Source organism: Neodiprion lecontei, chromosome 3 (assembly GCF_021901455.1).
Source record: "Neodiprion lecontei isolate iyNeoLeco1 chromosome 3, iyNeoLeco1.1, whole genome shotgun sequence".
Lineage (NCBI taxonomy): Eukaryota > Metazoa > Arthropoda > Insecta > Hymenoptera > Diprionidae > Neodiprion > Neodiprion lecontei.
In genome coordinates, this window is record NC_060262.1 from 16,460,822 (window position 1) to 16,481,928 (window position 21,107).

At 38.6% G+C, this 21,107-nt stretch overlaps 4 protein-coding genes and 3 long non-coding RNA genes across 12 annotated transcripts in view; 4 read left to right on the forward strand and 3 right to left on the reverse strand.

The window, feature by feature from the left end:
* The first annotated feature begins 523 nt into the window (after positions 1-523).
* Positions 524-3,172, forward strand: LOC107224153 (ER lumen protein-retaining receptor). The gene is made up of 3 exons (XM_015664097.2): positions 524-764; positions 1,072-1,261; positions 2,299-3,172. Exons 1-3 carry the CDS (start codon positions 674-676, stop codon positions 2,654-2,656), a joined length of 639 nt encoding a protein of 212 aa, XP_015519583.1. The 5' UTR covers positions 524-673; the 3' UTR covers positions 2,657-3,172.
* Positions 3,173-5,296: 2,124 nt separating this feature from the next.
* On the forward strand, positions 5,297-5,707 carry LOC124293604. Its single transcript, XR_006903481.1, has 2 exons — positions 5,297-5,356; positions 5,464-5,707. It is a non-coding gene; the product is annotated as an uncharacterized LOC124293604 (long non-coding RNA).
* A 1-nt stretch (position 5,708) lies between these two features.
* LOC124293593 (putative nuclease HARBI1) lies at positions 5,709-7,837 on the reverse strand. Its single transcript, XM_046734990.1, has 4 exons — positions 6,976-7,837; positions 6,567-6,863; positions 6,237-6,445; positions 5,709-6,138 (listed from the first exon to the last, which is right to left on the reverse strand). Exons 1-4 carry the CDS (start codon positions 7,240-7,242, stop codon positions 5,844-5,846), a joined length of 1,068 nt encoding a protein of 355 aa, XP_046590946.1. The 5' UTR covers positions 7,243-7,837; the 3' UTR covers positions 5,709-5,843.
* Positions 7,838-10,521: 2,684 nt separating this feature from the next.
* On the reverse strand, positions 10,522-20,278 carry LOC124293601. Of its 2 annotated transcripts, XR_006903478.1 has the most exons (3): positions 20,260-20,278; positions 10,890-11,234; positions 10,522-10,752 (listed from the first exon to the last, which is right to left on the reverse strand). It is a non-coding gene; the product is annotated as an uncharacterized LOC124293601 (long non-coding RNA). The 2 variants fall into 2 exon arrangements; XR_006903477.1 differs by lacking the exon at positions 20,260-20,278 and having other exon boundaries at positions 10,890-11,281.
* LOC124293592 (putative nuclease HARBI1) lies at positions 11,327-13,445 on the forward strand. The gene is made up of 4 exons (XM_046734988.1): positions 11,327-12,178; positions 12,291-12,587; positions 12,709-12,917; positions 13,016-13,445. The coding sequence occupies exons 1-4, from the start codon at positions 11,912-11,914 to the stop codon at positions 13,308-13,310; spliced, it is 1,068 nt and encodes a 355-aa protein (XP_046590944.1). The 5' UTR covers positions 11,327-11,911; the 3' UTR covers positions 13,311-13,445.
* LOC124293603 lies at positions 13,447-14,599 on the reverse strand. The gene is made up of 2 exons (XR_006903480.1): positions 13,798-14,599; positions 13,447-13,690 (listed from the first exon to the last, which is right to left on the reverse strand). It is a non-coding gene; the product is annotated as an uncharacterized LOC124293603 (long non-coding RNA).
* Positions 20,273-21,107, forward strand: part of LOC107225884 (GPI inositol-deacylase) — a 223,323-nt gene continuing 222,488 nt past the window's right edge. For 3 of the 5 annotated variants that reach the window (XM_046734977.1, XM_046734979.1, XM_046734978.1), the window contains exon 1: positions 20,273-21,042. In XM_046734977.1, the coding sequence (XP_046590933.1) occupies positions 20,905-21,042 (138 nt within the window). In that variant the 5' untranslated portion in view covers positions 20,273-20,904. The remainder of the gene's footprint in view (positions 21,043-21,107) is intronic. The other 2 variants (XR_006903466.1, XR_006903467.1) reach the window with 1 other exon arrangement.

A 21,107-nucleotide genomic window follows, 5' to 3' on the forward strand; every position in this document is an offset into this window, starting at 1 on the left:
AGAACCACACCGGGTGCTTTCCATCTTTTGGCGCATTCTCACTAATTTTTTTGCCCACGCGTGTCTTGACCTGGGCCGTGTTCGTAAATTGACTGACAGTACTGTCAGCAATCCTTTATTTCTTTCGCGCTTCCAAGTTCGCGAATAGCTCTGACTCTGTCCTAGGGAATTTTCAGTATTGTCAGTTAATTTACGAACACGGCCGTGGTATAATCTAGGGACCTTGGTTGTATCGACGTTACACTAGCGACGCTAGTCGTACAAAAATATAAAGCTAATTTGTACTATTTTAGTGGGCAGGACACGGGAGCAAATTCTGGCCCTGTTCGTAAATTGACTGCCAGTACTAAAAATTCCCTAGGACAGAGACAGAGCTGTCCATGAACTCGCAAGTGCAAAAGAGATAAAAGATTGCTGACAGTACTGTCAGTCAATTTTCGAACACGGCCTCTGTGCGTTCTCCCGTTTGAGTTGGTGTTCCTTATCTAGTCTCCCTGCAGCCGTACTTGATGTATTTAGCTACGGATACCCGACTTGAAAACATTAGTCCTTGATGTTGGCGGTCGGCCATCTGCAGCTGCAGCCACGTCATATTTGTGTGTTGTTCTGTCGGATCCGCGAGGATTTTCACTCGCTTTTCCCTTGATATTAAGTTGCAAAACGAAACCAGGATATGAATATATTCCGGCTCTTAGGTGACCTTTCGCATCTCTTGGCAATCATCGTGCTTCTCCTCAAAATATGGAAAACGAGAAGTTGTGCCGGTAAGTAATGTCTCATATTACATTTGCGGCAACGTGTCTATATTTTCTAAAATATAAATCCAAAGACTTTCCCTGCTCTCGCCCTTTCTTCCCTCTGAATCTGTTTTCACCCTGTTTTTCATGATCGTAATTCGAATCACTACGAAGATGTGTCTCAGTCATTATGCATTAACCAATGTTCTCGTAATTCGTGTATCCAACAATATTGCATGGCTTATTCATTTGTCATTTCAACAATCATTCAATATTGCAGCAAATGGTGTGGTTTAGTTGCTAGACAATATTTATTTTTTCATCATAATTTCAGGTATCAGCGGCAAGTCACAGATCTTGTTTGCCATCGTCTACACGTCACGCTACTTAGACTTGGTGACCACCTACATCTCTGCATATAATACATTCATGAAGCTCATCTTCGTTGTTGCTGCTTATGCGACTGTTTATCTGATGTACATCAAGTTTAAGGCAACGTACGATCACAACCATGACACGTTCAGGTAAAATGACATTTTCTGTAGTAAAGTGCCACAAGCCTCAAATTTTCAATACTACATCACTACTAATTTCCCGTCCTGGCGTAACCCACAGATACTTTTGTAAGTTGTACGGTAGATTATATGTCACAGATCTTTAAAAATTTATGATGGAATGTTGGTCTGGGTGGCCAACGATAAAAAAAATGCAAAATCTCAGGAGATTTGCAATTATTTAATCAGGCATATACGTACACTTGAAATAAACTTTGAATGCATCCATATATCAGAAATCTCCGAATCTAATATGACTGTACAGTGAAACTTCCGAATAGCGAACACCTCGGCACTTAAAATATTGTCTGTTATTGAGGAGTTTCCGCAATTCAGAACACTATTAATGTGTAAATTGTGCAGGTGGATATTTTCCGATTATTCATTATAAAGAGGTGTCCGATGAGAGGAGTTTCACTATATTTAATGCCACACTCCCACCCATTGCTCCCAACTGTAGTCATTGCCACATCATAGTTTACCCAGCTATTTATTGTACATGACTACCTGTAACAAGTGGAAACCTTGTTAGTGTTATTTAAACCAATTTTTAAAAATAACTATGTATGGTACAATGACGGAAAAAGAATGTTTGAACAAATATTCGAGTTTAAATGGAAAACAGTTTGTATAAGGCATGCACAAAATTGTATGTTTCTATTTGTCAAGAAACAAAGAGTAGTTCTTTTACTCTGCAGGAATGATAAATATTGGTTGTGAAAACCAGGAATTCACGGGATACCCTGACAACATAATTAAAACTTCTTATCCAATCTGAACTGACAGTTATACATGTGTTAATAAGGGTCGTGTTAAATTACAGTTGACCATGAAAACGAATTACATTTTGAACATTATGCACCCTCACACAATCCGCTCTCAAAATTCGTTGTGTACTTTTGAAAAGGACTGAATATTAATAAAATCAGTTTCAAGCACAGCTGTTGACCACATATCGTTTGCTAACCCAAAACGCCTACTAATTTGTTGATTCCTCGTATTTTTAGAATGGAGTTTTTGGTTATCCCATCTCTGATTCTGGCGCTTCTGATAAATCACGAGCTCACCGTACTGGAAGTACTTTGGACATTTAGCATCTATCTGGAATCAGTCGCAATTTTACCACAACTCTTTCTGGTTTCCAAAACTGGAGAAGCTGAGAGTATCACCAGTCACTACCTCTTTGCTCTGGGATCATACAGAGGACTTTACCTCCTGAACTGGGTATACCGCTACTACGCTGAGGACCATTATGATTTGATCGCCATAGTCGCTGGCCTTGTCCAGACGGTTCTTTATTGCGATTTCTTCTACCTTTACATTACCAAAGTGCTCAAAGGCAAGAAACTCCAGCTACCTGCTTAATGAGTATTAATTAAGTGCTTATGTTGAGTGATTTAATTGTCAGCCAAAACACCACCAATCTGTCCTAAAGGCTGTTGAGCATCGCAGTTGTCAATTTGTATATGCCAAGAAGCAGGCTACACAAGTTGAGCTTAAATCTAGATTTCATTCTCAATTGATCTATTCTCTTTTCTTCATTCTTGATCAAATATTGGTCGCATTTCTGTTTTCTTATGATTTTTTCACTCTTTGTTGTAAATACTAAAGATGCGTGTTCAAAATCAAATTGTCTAATATAACGACTAAAGCGGCATTATGCCAGCGAGCGCATATATCTGCAGAAGGCAGCCTGCAAACGCATTTCACTAACTAATGCATCGAGTACATTTCTACTGGATGATTCAAACGAGTAGAATAAGTAGCAGAAATTGCCGTTTATAACGTTCCAGTTATGATAATACAATTTTAATTAAATAAATATGACTTTAATATTATTATAAATTGTACAAGTTGAATAAACTTATAAGACCGATAAAACTGAGATAAACAATATTCATTATAGCTTTTGTACTAAACCTCAACGCTCATGAATGTGAGTTGAAAACTACATTGCGAGATACAATTACATGAAGAAAACTTATGAACTCGGAGACGCTTTGGCTAGTTTCTGTTTTTCCTGTTTGGTTGGGCAGCAATTACGAAAATCAATAAATATTCTAATCGGAAAGCAGAGACGAATCTGAGGGGATCAGGAATCACTTCCTCAGGCCTAATTCAAATCTCTTATTCATCAACACGGAATGCAAGAAATACTGTCAATGATACAACTGAGTTAGTGGTAACTTTGGAGTTACTATATAATTGCGTTTATTTAATCATAGAAACACACGTAAAATTACAGAATTATGGGATATTTAATATGGTAGAATTCAGGGCTCTTATAAATCAGAAGGTAATATAATCGAATCCTCAATTTCCTTTTGTATCGAATGAGATCTGATATTCATTATGTATATGCCTGTGATTTATGAAATTTAAATCCTATTTTTTCTGTTCTAATATTTTTTTATTCGTTTATGGATCTAATCTATTTTGAAAATATCTCGACATATATTTGATTAAAGGGAAGTCTCGAAGGAGATAGGTAGGGAGACCTAGGTACATCCTATACTGCATGGCAATTAACACTTTTTACAAAATAGTACAGGCTTGAGAACTATCGTATCACAAGTGCTGTTTATCTGCAAAAAGGGTATGAAGAAAGTCTGAATAACCGAAATACATACCGATCTGCTCTTTGAATTTAAAGAAAAAGTCACAATAACCAAAGTACAAACTGATTTGCTCTATCAAGTGATTGCAACGATATCACAGTAAGTTGCCGTGTATCGCTGCTTATATACTTTCGTCACTGCACCTATGCCTTCTTACGAGCTGCATGTATCGCTCTGCGACAAGCATGAACGATCAGAGTTTGTTGTTTATAACTATGTGTATCTATATCAGCACTTTATGCATTAAATAGTCCCTTATATAATATAATACTATTAGATACTTTTATAAATTATAATCTTTTATTCTTAAGAAAAATCTATCAACCCTTTCATTTATTTTAATGCCCCATTCTATAAGGATATGTTTTGACACACTACAACTCTATATTTTACAAACGATGAAGATTTTCTGTGTAATAATTAAAGTAATGATTAAAGATAAAATATTCATTATAACGCTAAGGCCCAAGTTGTTAGCCTAAGGCTACCAATTGCTTACGAGTATGACTAATTACTGACAACTTTCCAACGGACACATGCCTGGGATTCTGTATGTATAATAGTTTTTACATCAAACCTGAAACTGTTTTGTACTTTAACATCAGAGATTTTTTCAATTCAAGTTTGTGAGGTGATATTACTCCGTCCAACGAGAGAATAGACTTTTACCTTGCGCATCGGCGAGTGAGGTAGGGAGAGAGTGTCGGTAGTCTGCTGCTCGGCGTGGAGCCCTAGAAGAGATACAAACGTGGAGCGAGCTGAATGGCCGTTTTGTGGGCGGAGACCTGACCGAAAAGCACGAATTTTCTAGGTTCATAAATTTAGCACCCAAAGTCAATGTAATCGACTGAAAGTAGTTTAGATTGTTTGCGCGTGGCTGGAATATAATAAATATCATTCGCTCTTGTTTCCGCGCTTATTCGTTTTTGAGAAAAATGTGAATAAAGTTAGGGTGCTGAATTTCAGCACCCGGTTTTTGAAAATGGTATTATGCGAAAGACTCATAGGCCCGTATTCATAGTCAGGTCTCAAGGCGGTGCTTAAGACCGTCTTGGTGAAGATCGTCTTATTCGTTCAAGACCGTCTTGAGATGCTATGTATTCATAGTCGGAAAACAAGACGGTCTTCGTCAAGAATTTGGTCTCAAGCGCTAGCTTATTTCATTCAAGACCGTCTTGACGAAGACTGAGCTTGAGACGGTCTTATTCGACGTTCGGTTATGTTCGGAATATTTCCGATGTATCCCCCAATAAGATGCTCGGATTTTATTTCTCAGCCTGTGCAAGATATTCGTATAGGCATGCAGCTCTTGAGTATTTTTATAGTTTATGAACACAACAACGTTAGCGCCACGTAGAGGAACTAAAAAACGGGAACAAATCGCATACAATTTTTTGTAGTGGGTGTATAGCTATAAAACGAAGAAGAAGAAAAAGAATTTTATAGTGTATGTTTATGTGTATATAATTTTTATATACACATATTTTAACCTATATCATTATGTAAATCTCTATACCGGTTACTGATAAATAAATTGTATTGATATGTTAAAAGGAATCCCGGTGCAGACTTGCAAAAAAATGCGCGTGAAAGGGACAACCTTTGATCTTCAAAGTTCAAAAGAGCAACTTTAGTTCTATTTACTGGCTGTATTTATAATGTACTGAATATTTTTACGTAGACAAATTTTCATAAGTATTATCGTAACTATAAGACTGACGCTTAGTACAATTACGTACATATCAGTATTTTCATGAGTAAGTGAGGGGTTTAAAAATAAAATGAGAACCAATGATAAGTTATGAGTAAAATATGTATTCTAATGTTAACTGTTTGTACAGATTAAATTCAATTTTATTAAATATTTGGAGTATATTCATTCTAAAATCAATTAGTCTTTACAATTAAATTAACTTGATATACATATATTTTGATTAAATGAATAACCGTTCGATTAGAGCTTCGCGTATTGCAAAACCCTCTCCAGGCTGCCAATGCGGTGCTTGAAGTGGCAATTCATCCGCTTCTTCTTCCTCGATGCGATTATCTTCCGGAAGAGCATTATCCAATGTTAGTGATAAATTGTGTAGTACGGCACAAGCTACAACAATTGTGGTAGAGCACAACAATTTGGTTCCCAAACCTCGGGATAGGCAAGGAAAACGTCGCTTCCAAACTCCAAATGTTCTTTCAACAATTTGCCTTGTTCTGCTTTGTACGTTGTTATACCTATCAAGATACCGACTTGGTTAATTCACACATGTATACTTTGTCAATTTTATGACTACTTATCGAAATCTAAAGTAATGCGATAATCTTTATCTTACCTTTGTTGAGCATCTGTAATTGGATTTGCCAGTGGAGTCAGCAGAAATGGCAAGCACGGATAGCCGGCATCTCCAACCAGGGTTCCAGTAAGTTGTCTCTCATGATACCGCATGTAAATTCGTGAATTTTGGAATATTTGACTGTCATGGTTACTTCCAGGCCATTCCGGAACCACATCCAAGAATTCCATATTGGGTCCGACAACTGCCTGTGGTATCATTTAAATTAAAAGTACCGATTTTCATAGAATAGTATTGTTTATTTGTATCCTAGATAAAATTAATTGCAACTTATGGTATTTGTAAACGGTTATCACCAACGCGACATACCTGTACATTGAGGGAAAAATATCCCTTACGATTCCTATAAACCTCCTGCAGGTCTGCAAATTTCGTATGACATAATCGAATGTGAGTGCAGTCGATAGCGCCATCAACGCCAGGTAAACCGATACCCTCCCTGCGTGCACCAAGTTGTCTGAATAGATCTCTGTTTGCGATCATAGCAGCTTCCGTACTAGGAAATTTGATAATTGCGTGAATCAATGATGCAATTTGAGCCGATACTCTGTGTATTATCCTCGATACTGTAGACTGCGATATAGTCATCAGATCTCCGTTGACGAGCTGTACAGTACAAAATGTATTAGCAATCATTTATTCCATGATCACAGGAAGCAATGAAATCACTTTATATTTTCAGTAGAATGTCAGGAATTATAATCACAATGATCCTTACTTGAAAGCTAGCGGTAGCGTAAAATCGTAGACATATTAATAATTGCATGACAGGTGGAATTGGTAGACCACGATTATTGGCACTGACTAAGGCAGCTTCAATTCTAGGTAGTATTCCGTACATAATACCATCCTTTGAAAATCGGAATCGCCGTTTGAACTCCTGCTCGGAATAAAACTCGAACGGGTTTTGACCATCTCTGATGTATCTCTTCGGAGCTCGCTGTACTTCACCCTCGTCTTCGTCATTCGGCCCAACGTTGACCATTGAACAATCATATTATTCATTTCTTCGATCTGATCGTAGAAATTAAACATATCTTGCATATTCGCCATGTCAGTAGAATTTCACTATTCACTTCACTTCACAAATTTTTCAAAGCGAATGCTCTCATAACCTCTACTTCAATTGCAAGTTTCCGTTGCTACCCTTTTACAGTAAATAATCCCGTCCCAGCTGCACTTTCCCAAACATTCCTTCACAATCTATTCCTGTTAATTTATATTGTTCGAATATAATATTTTCCAAACAATTCGTAATTATCAATTTCGTACGCATCAGAACAATTGAGTAATATTTAGGCAACAAGCATTTGCTTAAGTGCAGTCCGAACTCGACTTGATCAAGATACGTAAATAAGACTGCGTTAATTGACTATGAAACGTTGCGTGCTCAAGACCATGCTTATTTCAAATAAGACTGGACTATGCAACCTTGTAAGCACGCTTCGAATAAGACCGACTTGATGAAGACCGTCTTATTTGCCGCGTCTCAAGACCGTCTTGTTTGACGTCTATGGAACCAAACGCCATCTTAAGGCCTCGTATAAGACCGTCTTATTCGAGTCCGGTCTTAAGCACTGACTATGAATACCGGCCATAGAATTTTGGATATATTTTCGTGCCAATCGTTTGCGCAACCAGCACCGCGGAGTAATTAGGCAGACAATATCAAAATTACCAGAAAAAAAATTGTTTTTTCTAATTTACAATATTAGCCACCAGAATGATTTATTGCGTGTGCGCCGGGAGCGGTTCATTTCCGTGCGTTCGAGATTCCAAACAGATAGATCGTAACTAATATAGAAAATAGTTGAAATAATACGTTTCAATCAATTAAAATTGTTCACGTGTTTAACGCGTCACCCAACACTGCAAAATATCACAATAATTCGTTTGCGTATCGCGTGGGGTTGAGAAAAAATGGAATGAACACCGGGTGCCGAATTTAGACACCCGCGCTCTTCAAATATCGATCGCATATGAACACAGTTTGGAAAATTCTAGGCATCTCATCGCTAGAATCGCTTGCGTGTTGTTTGCACAAATATCAACTGCAACAATTATCCAGGAAATAACAAAGTTGGTGTTATAATGCAGAGGAAAGATAAATTACGTAGAGGGGCCAAAATTCAGCACATGTTCAGCACCCGATAATATTATCATGTGTTCGTCAGAATTGCGCATCCGTCAACAGCAAGCAACGCGCTGAGTACCGATCAAATAAAAAAGTGTGGACCTAACCCATAAATATCATGACAAAAATTTCATTTTATTGTAAAACGGGTTCATTAACAATACTAGTATCCAAACAATGTAACAACGTGGTTCACGTTATGGAATCTGAAATACATGCAAGGATGTTGATGACTGCTGTTGCCTCTTCAAAACATGTCGATACGCTGGTGACTCCAAAACTACATACACCGACACATTGATTGATCGGTCCAAAATGAGAACAATTATTATTCTTGTTATGTCATGCAAGAAGCATGCTTTGGAAGTTGAATAAATATTTCGTTACCGTATATGTTACTGAATTCACAAAACGGAGCCCGTATGAATTTTGTGAGACACTGACGAATTTCGTATTCAGTCCGACGACAGTGCTACCAACTTAATTTGAAGCCCAAAAATTTCAAACGCGAAATAGCTGGTTTTTGAAGCCTAACTCGACATAGCCGATTATTCTACGCAACCGTTGATATAGTATGTGAATGTTACAAGATTTTAAGCGTATTGTGCACGGCGTACAATGTATTCAGAGTCATTCACACTGTTTTCGATAAACTGTTAACCAGCGATCCTGTACACCTAACACTATCCTCACGCATTTAACGTGCAGTCATGCGTTTTGTTTACGAGGTCAACGTTCTCGTTGGGACTGTACAGAGGAGCACAAGGATTCCCTGTAGCGCGATTCTGTAACTCGTTATAAGAATAACGATTCGGAACGCTATCGTAACGATAACGAATTTCGCCGCGTGTAACGACAATCTCATAACGACGGTGCGATTCCGTAACTACGAATAGCGACACTTCGACGTTACAGAATGGGATAACGAATCGTCGTTATGGATACCGACAGGAAGTGACGTATTGTGACAAATCCTTAGTAAGTAACTAGAATTTTATCGAAACTCGCCTTAAAATAATTGAAATTCGTGCCGCGGTGGCGCGCATAAAGGTTTAAATCGAGGCGCGCACAATCACTCAGTCACAGTCAGTGCAAATCCATCGTATAGTGAACATTGTAAATATAAATATCATCATTGTTATTATATCTTAACACCGTTTAATACTTTTAATAAATTTTAATACAAGTAAAAAAATTTTTTTGCACTCATACTCTTAAAAGGAGCCCTTTGACCACGTGTCGTGAATCCCCATGCAGCGTTTACTGCTTCTACATTTTCCTCACTATTCTTTTTGCATGGACCACCATTGGGTTCTTCGCGTAGAACCAATATTCTGAAGAGTAAAATTATGTAACTACTCCCATTTTTTACTAAAGATCATAACTGTAGCTGTAATATTTTCAATACTTCAAGAAGTCTTTGAGTTTGTTAATTTCATGGAGGCAAAGCTATTTAAAAACAATACCACTTGAAAAAAAATTGAGGTCTAGTTTAGAATAAAGATTTTTCGCGTTTTTATTTTTTGTTCAGGTTAAAAAAGGTGAATATTTTTTATAAAATAAAGTTATACTTTAAAAACACAATTGAATATTTCTTTATGTACAATCAATTGTAAACATTATAGTTGAAGGAATGTAAATTCGAAAAATTGGTGATTTTGAAAAATTAACGACGGAGCCAGGAATCGAACCTGGCGTCTAGAGATGCTTGACCGGAGCCTTACTCCTATGAGCCTATGAGATTTTGATGAAATAATATCTGTGCATTGAAGATATTAAAGAAATGAAATGACATGGAATTTTGAAAAAGGTACGCCAAGGCGGTACGTCGGAGCGTAACACCGCCCTGACTCTGTTGTCGTTAATTTCTCTCATCACCTTTAAACATTATACTTGTTGGCAATTTAACCATAAACATCATTCCATATTCTGTATTCTATTCTTCCGCATCACGGAAGTTGGTAAATCTTTCTCTCATAATTTGTTGTTGAATTCGTTGAGCCAAAGCGCGTGGTCCTCGTCTGTTGTATTCTTCATCTTGATCCATCGGATCAACATCATTCTCTACGGGATGAGCTATCGGTGCTAGTTGTTCGTCATCTTCATTGTTTAATCGTAGTTGCACTCTCATGTTGTGCAGTACTGCACACGCATTAACAATTTTCGCTGCGAACGCTGGTTCGTACATCAAGACTCGCTGGTATGACAAGCATCTCCATACAGATTTAAAAACTCCAAAAAACCGCTCGACGACGCTTCTAGCCTTACATAGTTGTTGTGTATATTGATGTTGTCGCGTATCTTCAGGAAAATTGGCCAGAGGTGTTAACAGCCAAGGCTCCAACGGATATCCAGCATCACCTGATGGAAAATATGTTGATTTAGAAAAAAGTAGACTAAATAATAAAAGTAGAAAATAATGAAATCTATTCTACAATTTTTTCTGAAGTCAATCTGCATTGATAATTCCTAATTACTGCAAAATTCAACTTACTTACTTGTTATTTCAAACGTCGTAATTATTTTTCACTTTCGGAGCACTTTTCGAAGCACTTTCTCGGAGTCGAGAAAAATATGGGAAACGCACACCACTCCTCTAGCTCGTGTGCAAAGTGTCGTTATAATCGTCGTTATAGCGTACCGAGGGGGTCTCTGAGCCTCGCTATCCGCTCGCACCGTAACGACATCATAACGACACTTTTCGTTACTAATAACGACAAAACTCGCTAAGAATAGTGTACAGAATCGCATTTGTCGTTATAATAGCGACGCGGTCGGTAGCATAACGAAACTTGTCGTTATGAGTCCATAACGACAGCATAACGAGTTACAGAATCGCGCTACTGTTGAGCTATCCCTCTCCGCGAGCGAGTATGCTACCCCGACCGAGAGAGCAAGCCATATACTATGGCCGGTATTCATAGTCAGTGCTTAAGACCGGACTCGAATAAGACGGTCTTATACGAGGCCTTAAGATGGCGTTTGGTTCCATAGACGTCAAACAAGACGGTCTTGAGACGCGGCAAATAAGACGGTCTTCATCACGTCGGTCTTATTCGAAGCGTGCTTACAAGGTTGCATAGTCCAGTCTTATTTGAAATAAGCATGGTCTTGAGCACGCAACGTTTCATAGTCAATTAACGCAGTCTTATTTACGTATCTTGATCAAGTCGAGTTCGGACTGCACTTAAGCAAATGCTTGTTGCCTAAATATTACTCAATTGTTCTGATGCGTACGAAATTGATAATTACGAATTGTTTGGAAAATATTATATTCGAACAATATAAATTAACAGGAATAGATTGTGAAGGAATGTTTGGGAAAGTGCAGCTGGGACGGGATTATTTACTGTAAAAGGGTAGCAACGGAAACTTGCAATTGAAGTAGAGGTTATGAGAGCATTCGCTTTGAAAAATTTGTGAAGTGAAGTGAATAGTGAAATTCTATTGACATGGCGAATATGCAAGATATGTTTAATTTCTACGATCAGATCGAAGAAATGAATAATATGATTGTTCAATGGTCAACGTTGGGCCGAATGACGAAGACGAGGGTGAAGTACAGCGAGCTCCGAAGAGATACATCAGAGATGGTCAAAACCCGTTCGAGTTTTATTCCGAGCAGGAGTTCAAACGGCGATTCCGATTTTCAAAGGATGGTATTATGTACGGAATACTACCTAGAATTGAAGCTGCCTTAGTCAGTGCCAATAATCGTGGTCTACCAATTCCACCTGTCATGCAATTATTAATATGTCTACGATTTTACGCTACCGCTAGCTTTCAAGTAAGGATCATTGTGATTATAATTCCTGACATTCTACTGAAAATATAAAGTGATTTCATTGCTTCCTGTGATCATGGAATAAATGATTGCTAATACATTTTGTACTGTACAGCTCGTCAACGGAGATCTGATGACTATATCGCAGTCTACAGTATCGAGGATAATACACAGAGTATCGGCTCAAATTGCATCATTGATTCACGCAATTATCAAATTTCCTAGTACGGAAGCTGCTATGATCGCAAACAGAGATCTATTCAGACAACTTGGTGCACGCAGGGAGGGTATCGGTTTACCTGGCGTTGATGGCGCTATCGACTGCACTCACATTCGATTATGTCATACGAAATTTGCAGACCTGCAGGAGGTTTATAGGAATCGTAAGGGATATTTTTCCCTCAATGTACAGGTATGTCGCGTTGGTGATAACCGTTTACAAATACCATAAGTTGCAATTAATTTTATCTAGGATACAAATAAACAATACTATTCTATGAAAATCGGTACTTTTAATTTAAATGATACCACAGGCAGTTGTCGGACCCAATATGGAATTCTTGGATGTGGTTCCGGAATGGCCTGGAAGTAACCATGACAGTCAAATATTCCAAAATTCACGAATTTACATGCGGTATCATGAGAGACAACTTACTGGAACCCTGGTTGGAGATGCCGGCTATCCGTGCTTGCCATTTCTGCTGACTCCACTGGCAAATCCAATTACAGATGCTCAACAAAGGTAAGATAAAGATTATCGCATTACTTTAGATTTCGATAAGTAGTCATAAAATTGACAAAGTATACATGTGTGAATTAACCAAGTCGGTATCTTGATAGGTATAACAACGTACAAAGCAGAACAAGGCAAATTGTTGAAAGAACATTTGGAGTTTGGAAGCGACGTTTTCCTTGCCTATCCCGAGGTTTGGGAACCAAATTGTTGTGCTCTACCACAATTGTTGTAGCTTGTGCCGTACTACACAATTTATCACTAACATTGGATAATGCTCTTCCGGAAGATAATCGCATCGAGGAAGAAGAAGCGGATGAATTGCCACTTCAAGCACCGCATTGGCAGCCTGGAGAGGGTTTTGCAATACGCGAAGCTCTAATCGAACGGTTATTCATTTAATCAAAATATATGTATATCAAGTTAATTTAATTGTAAAGACTAATTGATTTTAGAATGAATATACTCCAAATATTTAATAAAATTGAATTTAATCTGTACAAACAGTTAACATTAGAATACATATTTTACTCATAACTTATCATTGGTTCTCATTTTATTTTTAAACCCCTCACTTACTCATGAAAATACTGATATGTACGTAATTGTACTAAGCGTCAGTCTTATAGTTACGATAATACTTATGAAAATTTGTCTACGTAAAAATATTCAATACATTATAAATACAGCCAGTAAATAGAACTAAAGTTGCTCTTTTGAACTTTGAAGATCAAAGGTTGTCCCTTTCACGCGCATTTTTTTGCAAGTCTGCACCGGGATTCCTTTTAACATATCAATACAATTTATTTATCAGTAACCGGTATAGAGATTTACATAATGATATAGGTTAAAATATGTGTATATAAAAATTATATACACATAAACATACACTATAAAATTCTTTTTCTTCTTCTTCGTTTTATAGCTATACACCCACTACAAAAAATTGTACGCGATTTGTTCCCGTTTTTTAGTTCCTCTACGTGGCGCTAACGTTGTTGTGTTCATAAACTATAAAAATACTCAAGAGCTGCATGCCTATACGAATATCTTGCACAGGCTGAGAAATAAAATCCGAGCATCTTATTGGGGGATACATCGGAAATATTCCGAACATAACCGAACGTCGAATAAGACCGTCTCAAGCTCAGTCTTCGCCAAGACGGTCTTGAATGAAATAAGCTAGCGCTTGAGACCAAATTCTTGACGAAGACGGTCTTGTTTTCCGACTATGAATACATAGCATCTCAAGACGGTCTTGAACGAATAAGACGATCTTCACCAAGACGGTCTTAAGCACCGCCTTGAGACCTGACTATGAATACGGGCCTATATGGAGTAAGTGTTTCAGTATATCTCTATTTCAGTGGCCAGTACCGTGATGTGAGTATACATGGTGTGCCTAGGAGTGCAGCTTCTCTCTCTAAAAAAGTTTCTCTCTCGCGCTGGACTGGATTTAAGTAAATCCGGTACCAACAGCGTCAAAATACCCTAGATCTGTGGTGATTAATTGTTGTCACGTTGAATCTGCGCGGGGGAAAGATGAGCGGGTCTTTTGAGTATCTTCGGAGTTGTAGCGATAATGTTACAGGATTTGTGTTCTGGAGAATACACTTAATTTTTGAAACATTGAATAATTCTAATATCAATGTGATGTACAAAAAATGAATTACGGAAATTAGGTGTTACGCAACGTGCACGATGACATTACTGTTATGTATTAATAAATGAATAATACTCGATGTAATGGCCATTGTGTGTTACGTACTCAACACGAGCTCTGTGCGTTTTAGTTACACTTTTCTACACTTTTACACTTTTCCTGAATCTAGCCAATGGAAGGTGCCCTTTCCTAGGGAAAGTGTAAAAAGTGTAGAAAGTGTAACTAAAACCAACAGAGCTACGATATGGTGTTACCGAGCAGGGTAGCGTTCGCGAGAAAAATAATTCCCTAACAATATAGAAATTTCTTTGAACAGTTGGTACAAAATTACTTAAAGGTTTTTATCTCGAAGAAAGGGGCGTGTCGTAGGAGTTCTAAGCACACCATGCATACTAACACCACGGCCAGTACTCACTGCGTGGCTTACTGTTGACGCATGCGCAATTCAGACGAACACGACAATAATTCCCAGGTGGCATTTCATGTAGCATCCGATCATGCAAGACCGTGTTCGGCAGCACTTTGCGGCAGAATGATGCAAGGTTGATGCATGTTTCTGCAGAACATCAAGTCAACGTACAGTGGGTCTAGGACAGCCCCCTGACATTCACCACTGCTCGTACACTAAAAAATTATACGCGTTTTGTCCCCGTTTTTTAGTTCCTCTACGTGGCGCTAGTAGACTTTTGACAAGTTCGCTGACCGCGCGCAAGCTTTTCAGACAACTACTAGCGCCACTAGTGGTGGAGATTGGCGGTAGCCCCCTGACACACGCTGCTAAAAGTGGTTTGCAAAATGTCCCTCGATTCTGCCGTTAATTTCCACCACTAGTGGCGCTAGTAGTTACCTGACGAGCTTGCGCGCGGACAGCGAGGGCAGCGAGCGTGTCAGAAGTCTACTAGCGCCACGTAGAGGAACTAAAAAACGGGGACAAGACGCGTACAATTTTTTAGTATACGAGCAGTGATGAGTATCAGGGGGCTGGTCTAGGAGCAGTGTAGCAGACGCCATATTCAGAAAAAATAAACCGCGAAATTCAAAATTGAGAAATATCACGTTTGGCGGTTTCACATGATGAGGAATTTATACCTTACATTACTAATAGCACATCGCTGTTTCGATGAAAAATAAACATTATACTGTTATGATACCCACACACGCAGAGCGTGTAACACCTCAGGCATACAGGATTATCCCCTCTCCCGGCCATCTCATTATCCATATATATACTCGAGCTCTATGAATTGTGTTCATTCGTACTCAGTCTAGAGAAGCGTCCAGTCCAGAATAAACTTTGTTCTCCATATGATTGCCTCTCCCGAGTTTCATTTTCCTAACAATACAATCAAATTAAAGTAATAATAAAAAGCGTACAGCAATAATTTTGAAACGTATATCCACTCACACATTCAATTATCGCCTTAGGCTCTACGTTTCGGCGGAATAAATTCCGTACCATATAAAACCATCTTTATGGGAATGTTTCTTGATAAACTATTGAAAAATTAATCGAGAGCCGTATTTTTATGCATTTCCGTGTAAAATTGTATTAAGTACATGATAAATATTGAATAACAGCTATACATATTGTGAATTTTATTGAAAATTTCAAGAGACTGTGTAAAGTAAACGGTAGATAATGGGTATGTTCCGATATACACTGCGAGCACTGTAAGGTGTAACGTCAATTTAGTATACTGCGAAGCCGTTCCTTTATAGTTAGCTATACTGGTTACTGTTTAAAACGGAACGCAGTACAGTATACTGTGATCGACATTTTTCGGCGTTACTTTCATTTCATACATAATATTTGTCTCACACTGCAATAGATAAAATTTCTTCAAATTTTCCATTTTTGTTTTTAACGGCCGGTATTTTTAAATGACAATATTCAATAATAATAATTATCAATAGTGGAAGCTATTAAATCTCTGAACGCTGTTGATAACGTGATCAAAGCACTGAGAGCACCTTACCTCGAAACCTCCAGTGTTCGCAGTAGAAATATGGTGGTTATTCATGACGTCATATATTTCCCTAGGGTACTGCGGCCGTATACTACAGTCCATATCGGAACGAATTTTTCTACAGTGAGAGCACTGTGCAGTGCTCGCAGTGCATATCGGAACATACCCAATATATATGGAAATACAGTTTTGTACTTGATGCATATACATAAAAATAGATCAAAAGTTAGTAATATATGAATGTAAAAATATCAAGAAACAATAAAAATTTGCGTTCATTGTAGGAAAATATATGGAAATAAAATTGTTTAAAATTATGATAAGAAATGTAAACTATAAATATACGATTATTTACATGTATAGAGACTTGTTTTCGTGTAAATCGGTTTTGTGTGTCTTTTATAAGAAATATTGTAAAATAGTCGACTTAGTCACATTGAATAGATGTTGATTAGAAATAAATTAATTCAAAAAGAAATACCAAAATAAACTAAGTTTTCTTCTGCGAGTTTCCGATTGAGTTTCAAGTATTACAACCTGGAGCGTTCTGAAACTGGTATGTAATTTGCCTAATATTGTAAAATTAGTGGGATCGTTTTCCTAAAAATGGCGAAGCCAATCATTACGGGGTACGCGTTTGGACCACACTCTTAGAGCATCTCTTTGGGATTGACACGTCAACGGGGAACCACACTGCCAACTCTTGAAGCTTGATGGCAACACCATCGTTGGTTCAAAATTCAAATTTGAGCATACAATATTACGTTAAAATTCATTTTCCTTTATAGAAGATCTTTTCTTCACTTGGAGAAAAGCACCATGGCATATCATATATTAACCTGTTTAAAGTCTTCAATCGTCCAAATAAAATACATTTTCATTTTGGAACAACGGAATTTCGCGACAAAGTAGACCAACGATTATGCGCCACCTGCAATCAATTTGACTACTGTGGTCCCACATTCTAAGGTTAGATTCGACGGTCATGGGCTATGTAATGTTTATTGAGATGGAGTTTGTTTCGCGCTCGGCTCACTGTAGCGCTGTAAGTTCCTCCGGGTTGCCAACATAACTGTCTAGTGTAAAAAATTAGCTGTCTGAGATTCATTGTCCCCAAGTGTACAGTAATGTTCATCGATGCATGCACCGCGGCTAATTTCATTTCTTCGACTTTTGTTTCCTTTCTACTCGTATTTTGTGTGCCTATGGCCAGCGAAGCAGTTGACAGCAGAAGCTAAGAAGCCAGAGTGAGAGCACGAGAGATAGAGGTTATTGTTAGAGGTTATACGGATGACAGCGGCGAGAGGCTGTCGTCATGGTTTCTCAGCTTCTCCTGTCAACTGCTTCGCCGGCGATGGGCACATAAAATACGAGTAGAAAGGAAGCAAAAGTCAAAAAAATAAAGTTAGCCACGGTGCATGCATCGATGAACATTACATACATTTCATTGTATCGGACCAGCCCCCTGACACACGCTGCTAAAAGTGGTTCGCAAAATGTCCCTCGATTCTGCCGCCAATTTCCACCACTAGTGGCGCTAGTAGTTACCTGACGAGCTTGCGCGCGGACAGCGAGGGCAGCGAGCGTGTCAGAAGTCTACTAGCGCCACGTAGAAGAACTAAAAAACGGGGACAAGATGCGTACAATTTTTTAGTATACGAGCAGTGGTGAGTGTCAGGGGGCTCTCTCGGACTATACTATGGGGCATTTCTTAACTAATGGCCATCTAACCCAGAATTATCTTATCATTTTCGGTATGCCCTTTCCGAAATGACAAATCGAGCATATGCATTTTACTTCAGATGTGTTGACACGGTGCTAGAAATCGGATCGATTTCTCGGACCGAGAAAAAGTTACCAGAACTCGTATCGTGTATACAGCAAACTCGGACGTAAATTGTGGATCGAAAACGCGGATGAAAAAATGGATCGCGTCCCATTATTCCGTACTAGATGCTGCATTCACTCCTGTTCTAATTCAGACAGCCAATTGCAGATGATTGCAGCGTTTGCATCACGCATGTGTGAATTTCAAAGGTAAATATCAAATATAAAATGAAAATATATCAACTATTAAAGCAATAGCGAGCACTTTTTTCAATTTTTTTTTCTTATCCGTTATTTCATATGATACAGTATCTGGATCCACATGAAAATTCAAAAATAAATAGAATCGTGAGAAATGCATTAATTAATATATGTATAGGAATGGGAAAATACAATATTAAACAGAAAACATTCACGTTACCTTTTCGAGCACAACAGAGGCTATGATTTAATCGCTTTATCTATTTAGGATTCTGCACTGTTGGTAGCATGTAAATAATTACAATTCAACTTCACGTTCTCGACCGCAGCGCCGTCTGCATTCCTCCGAGCGCAAAATGATGGTGAAATTTAAGTTACTAAACCTGTATCCGAGAACTCGGACCGATTTCTAACACCGTGTCAACACGTCTTTACGGAACGACTGTTCCGAAATGTCGCACGTGCTAGCACACATTTTGGAATATGTCCAATACCGATGGCTACCTGTCTATAACAGTCTTCAGTCAACGCTTCTATTAACGCCTCCAGTGTGAACTGTCTTCATGCATTAAGATCTAGTAGTACTCCTACTTTTACCAACCAAGCAAACTCACCGTTACATTTCGTTTATTAAGTAGACAAGTTTACGAGAACGATTTACGTGTCAATTCAACAAGTCATTATCTCCGCGGTATTCTAAGGTTAGATTCGACGATCATGGGTTATGTTACGTCAAAGAGCATAGACGAACATGGTAGCACAGGTCTTATGGGCCCGCTGAAACCAGCTTTTGGGGTGATCTGTGCGAGTTTATCACCTCAACCGCCGGAAGTGCTCGCGGCGTTCCGTGTACGTGAGCCAGTCGATGCGTGCACTACTACATAGCGCCGCTTACGCGTACCAGCGAGTGGCGACGTCAAGCGTTCATTTGGGGAACTAAATTGTTGGCTTCAACGTTAACACGGGACCTGTGCTTTCATGTACGTCGGTTACGTCTATTGAGATTGAGTTTGTTCGCGCTCGGCCGACTATGGCGCTGCAGATTTCTCTGTGTTGCCAAAGGTTTCATTCTGTTGCAAACACAATTGTCTAGTGTAAAAAATTAGCCATCTCAGATTCATTGTCCCCAAGTGTACCTCTATTCTGTTTAAAACACGGTCTTACATACAGGTCTGGTACCTCCGGCACTTTTGAATGGTAGGGGGTGTCACCGTTAGTGAGGCACACGGTCTTGTTTCCTATCTATCCGCTAGAGGCGCCATTGGCCCGGGGTATGATAGATATAGATATATACCGATAAGATAACCTACTCATCGAAGTTTTTGACAGGTTATAACTCAGTGTAAAGTGTGTAAACAGTGGATCATCTACACAAAATCTCAAACTGTCTCAAAAGTTGTGAGCCCTCGCTTGATGTTTATGGATTTTATTGACTTAAACATTTGAGGATTCCATTAAAATGAAACAATTATCACGCCCGCCATGGAATGTTAGTAAACATCTCAATCATTTTTTATTCGCATCTTTCTTCATTTTAGAGTGTTATTCAGGATTGTTGATTCCAAAAAATCAGCTGTTCGGATCTGATTTATGATTGGCTCACCCCGAGGGGGCAGCGCTGCAGATGGCGAAGACGAGAATCACGGTTTTGCCTCATTATCCGAGTCATTTCCCACCCTACTAGTTTCCGAACCTGTATGTAAGACCGTGGTTTAAAATAGCTGAAAATGTGTCATGGACGGACTCTGTGGCCCGAGAAATACGGGAAATGTAAAAACACTAAAAGGCGTGGAAACACAACACATTTTTTAAAATGATATTCAGGATACCTATAATTTTTTGAGATCTGCTAGAATATTGCCCAGTCGGCAAGGTTAGGAGCACTTCTTAGCCAAAGTTATCCCAGTGATCCACAAAAACATATAATTAATGTGATAAAAGATCAATTTCTCCACGCTGAATGCATAGAAACGTAACTAAACAGTGGGTACCGAAATTTCGGCACTACCTCTTTATTTCATAATAGTAACAAAATGCGCAACCGCGCAAGCAATCTAAACTCGTTGAGCGACATTTCTAGCGTTGACTCTTAGATATACTTAAATCAACGCTTCTAGTCTTACCTTTACGAAACCAATCTTTCCACCCCGTCCGTGTACAACCCGAATGGATACTCCAAACCTGTCCCTAACCTCCACGTGTTGTACCCTAACCCTAATCCGGCGGGACTGCATGTTTTGGAAAAGCACTTGAATCTATCGTAATTCATGGAATTAATTAACAATTCCACATCACGTTGAATAAAGATAGCAGCCGAGTGCAATTAAGTCATTTGACTATGAAGTCTTACTTTATGTGTGTTGTTATTTCCACACCAGTGCTTATTATGTATTTACTTGGTACTGTCAAATTTATCTTCGACCACGAGGGGAACTCGTGCGAGATGACCTACATGTTTGAATATCCTGAATATGTGGTAAGTTGTCAACTTCTGTGTATATTAATTTTTTCCATGTAATTTCGACTCACCTATGTACGCTA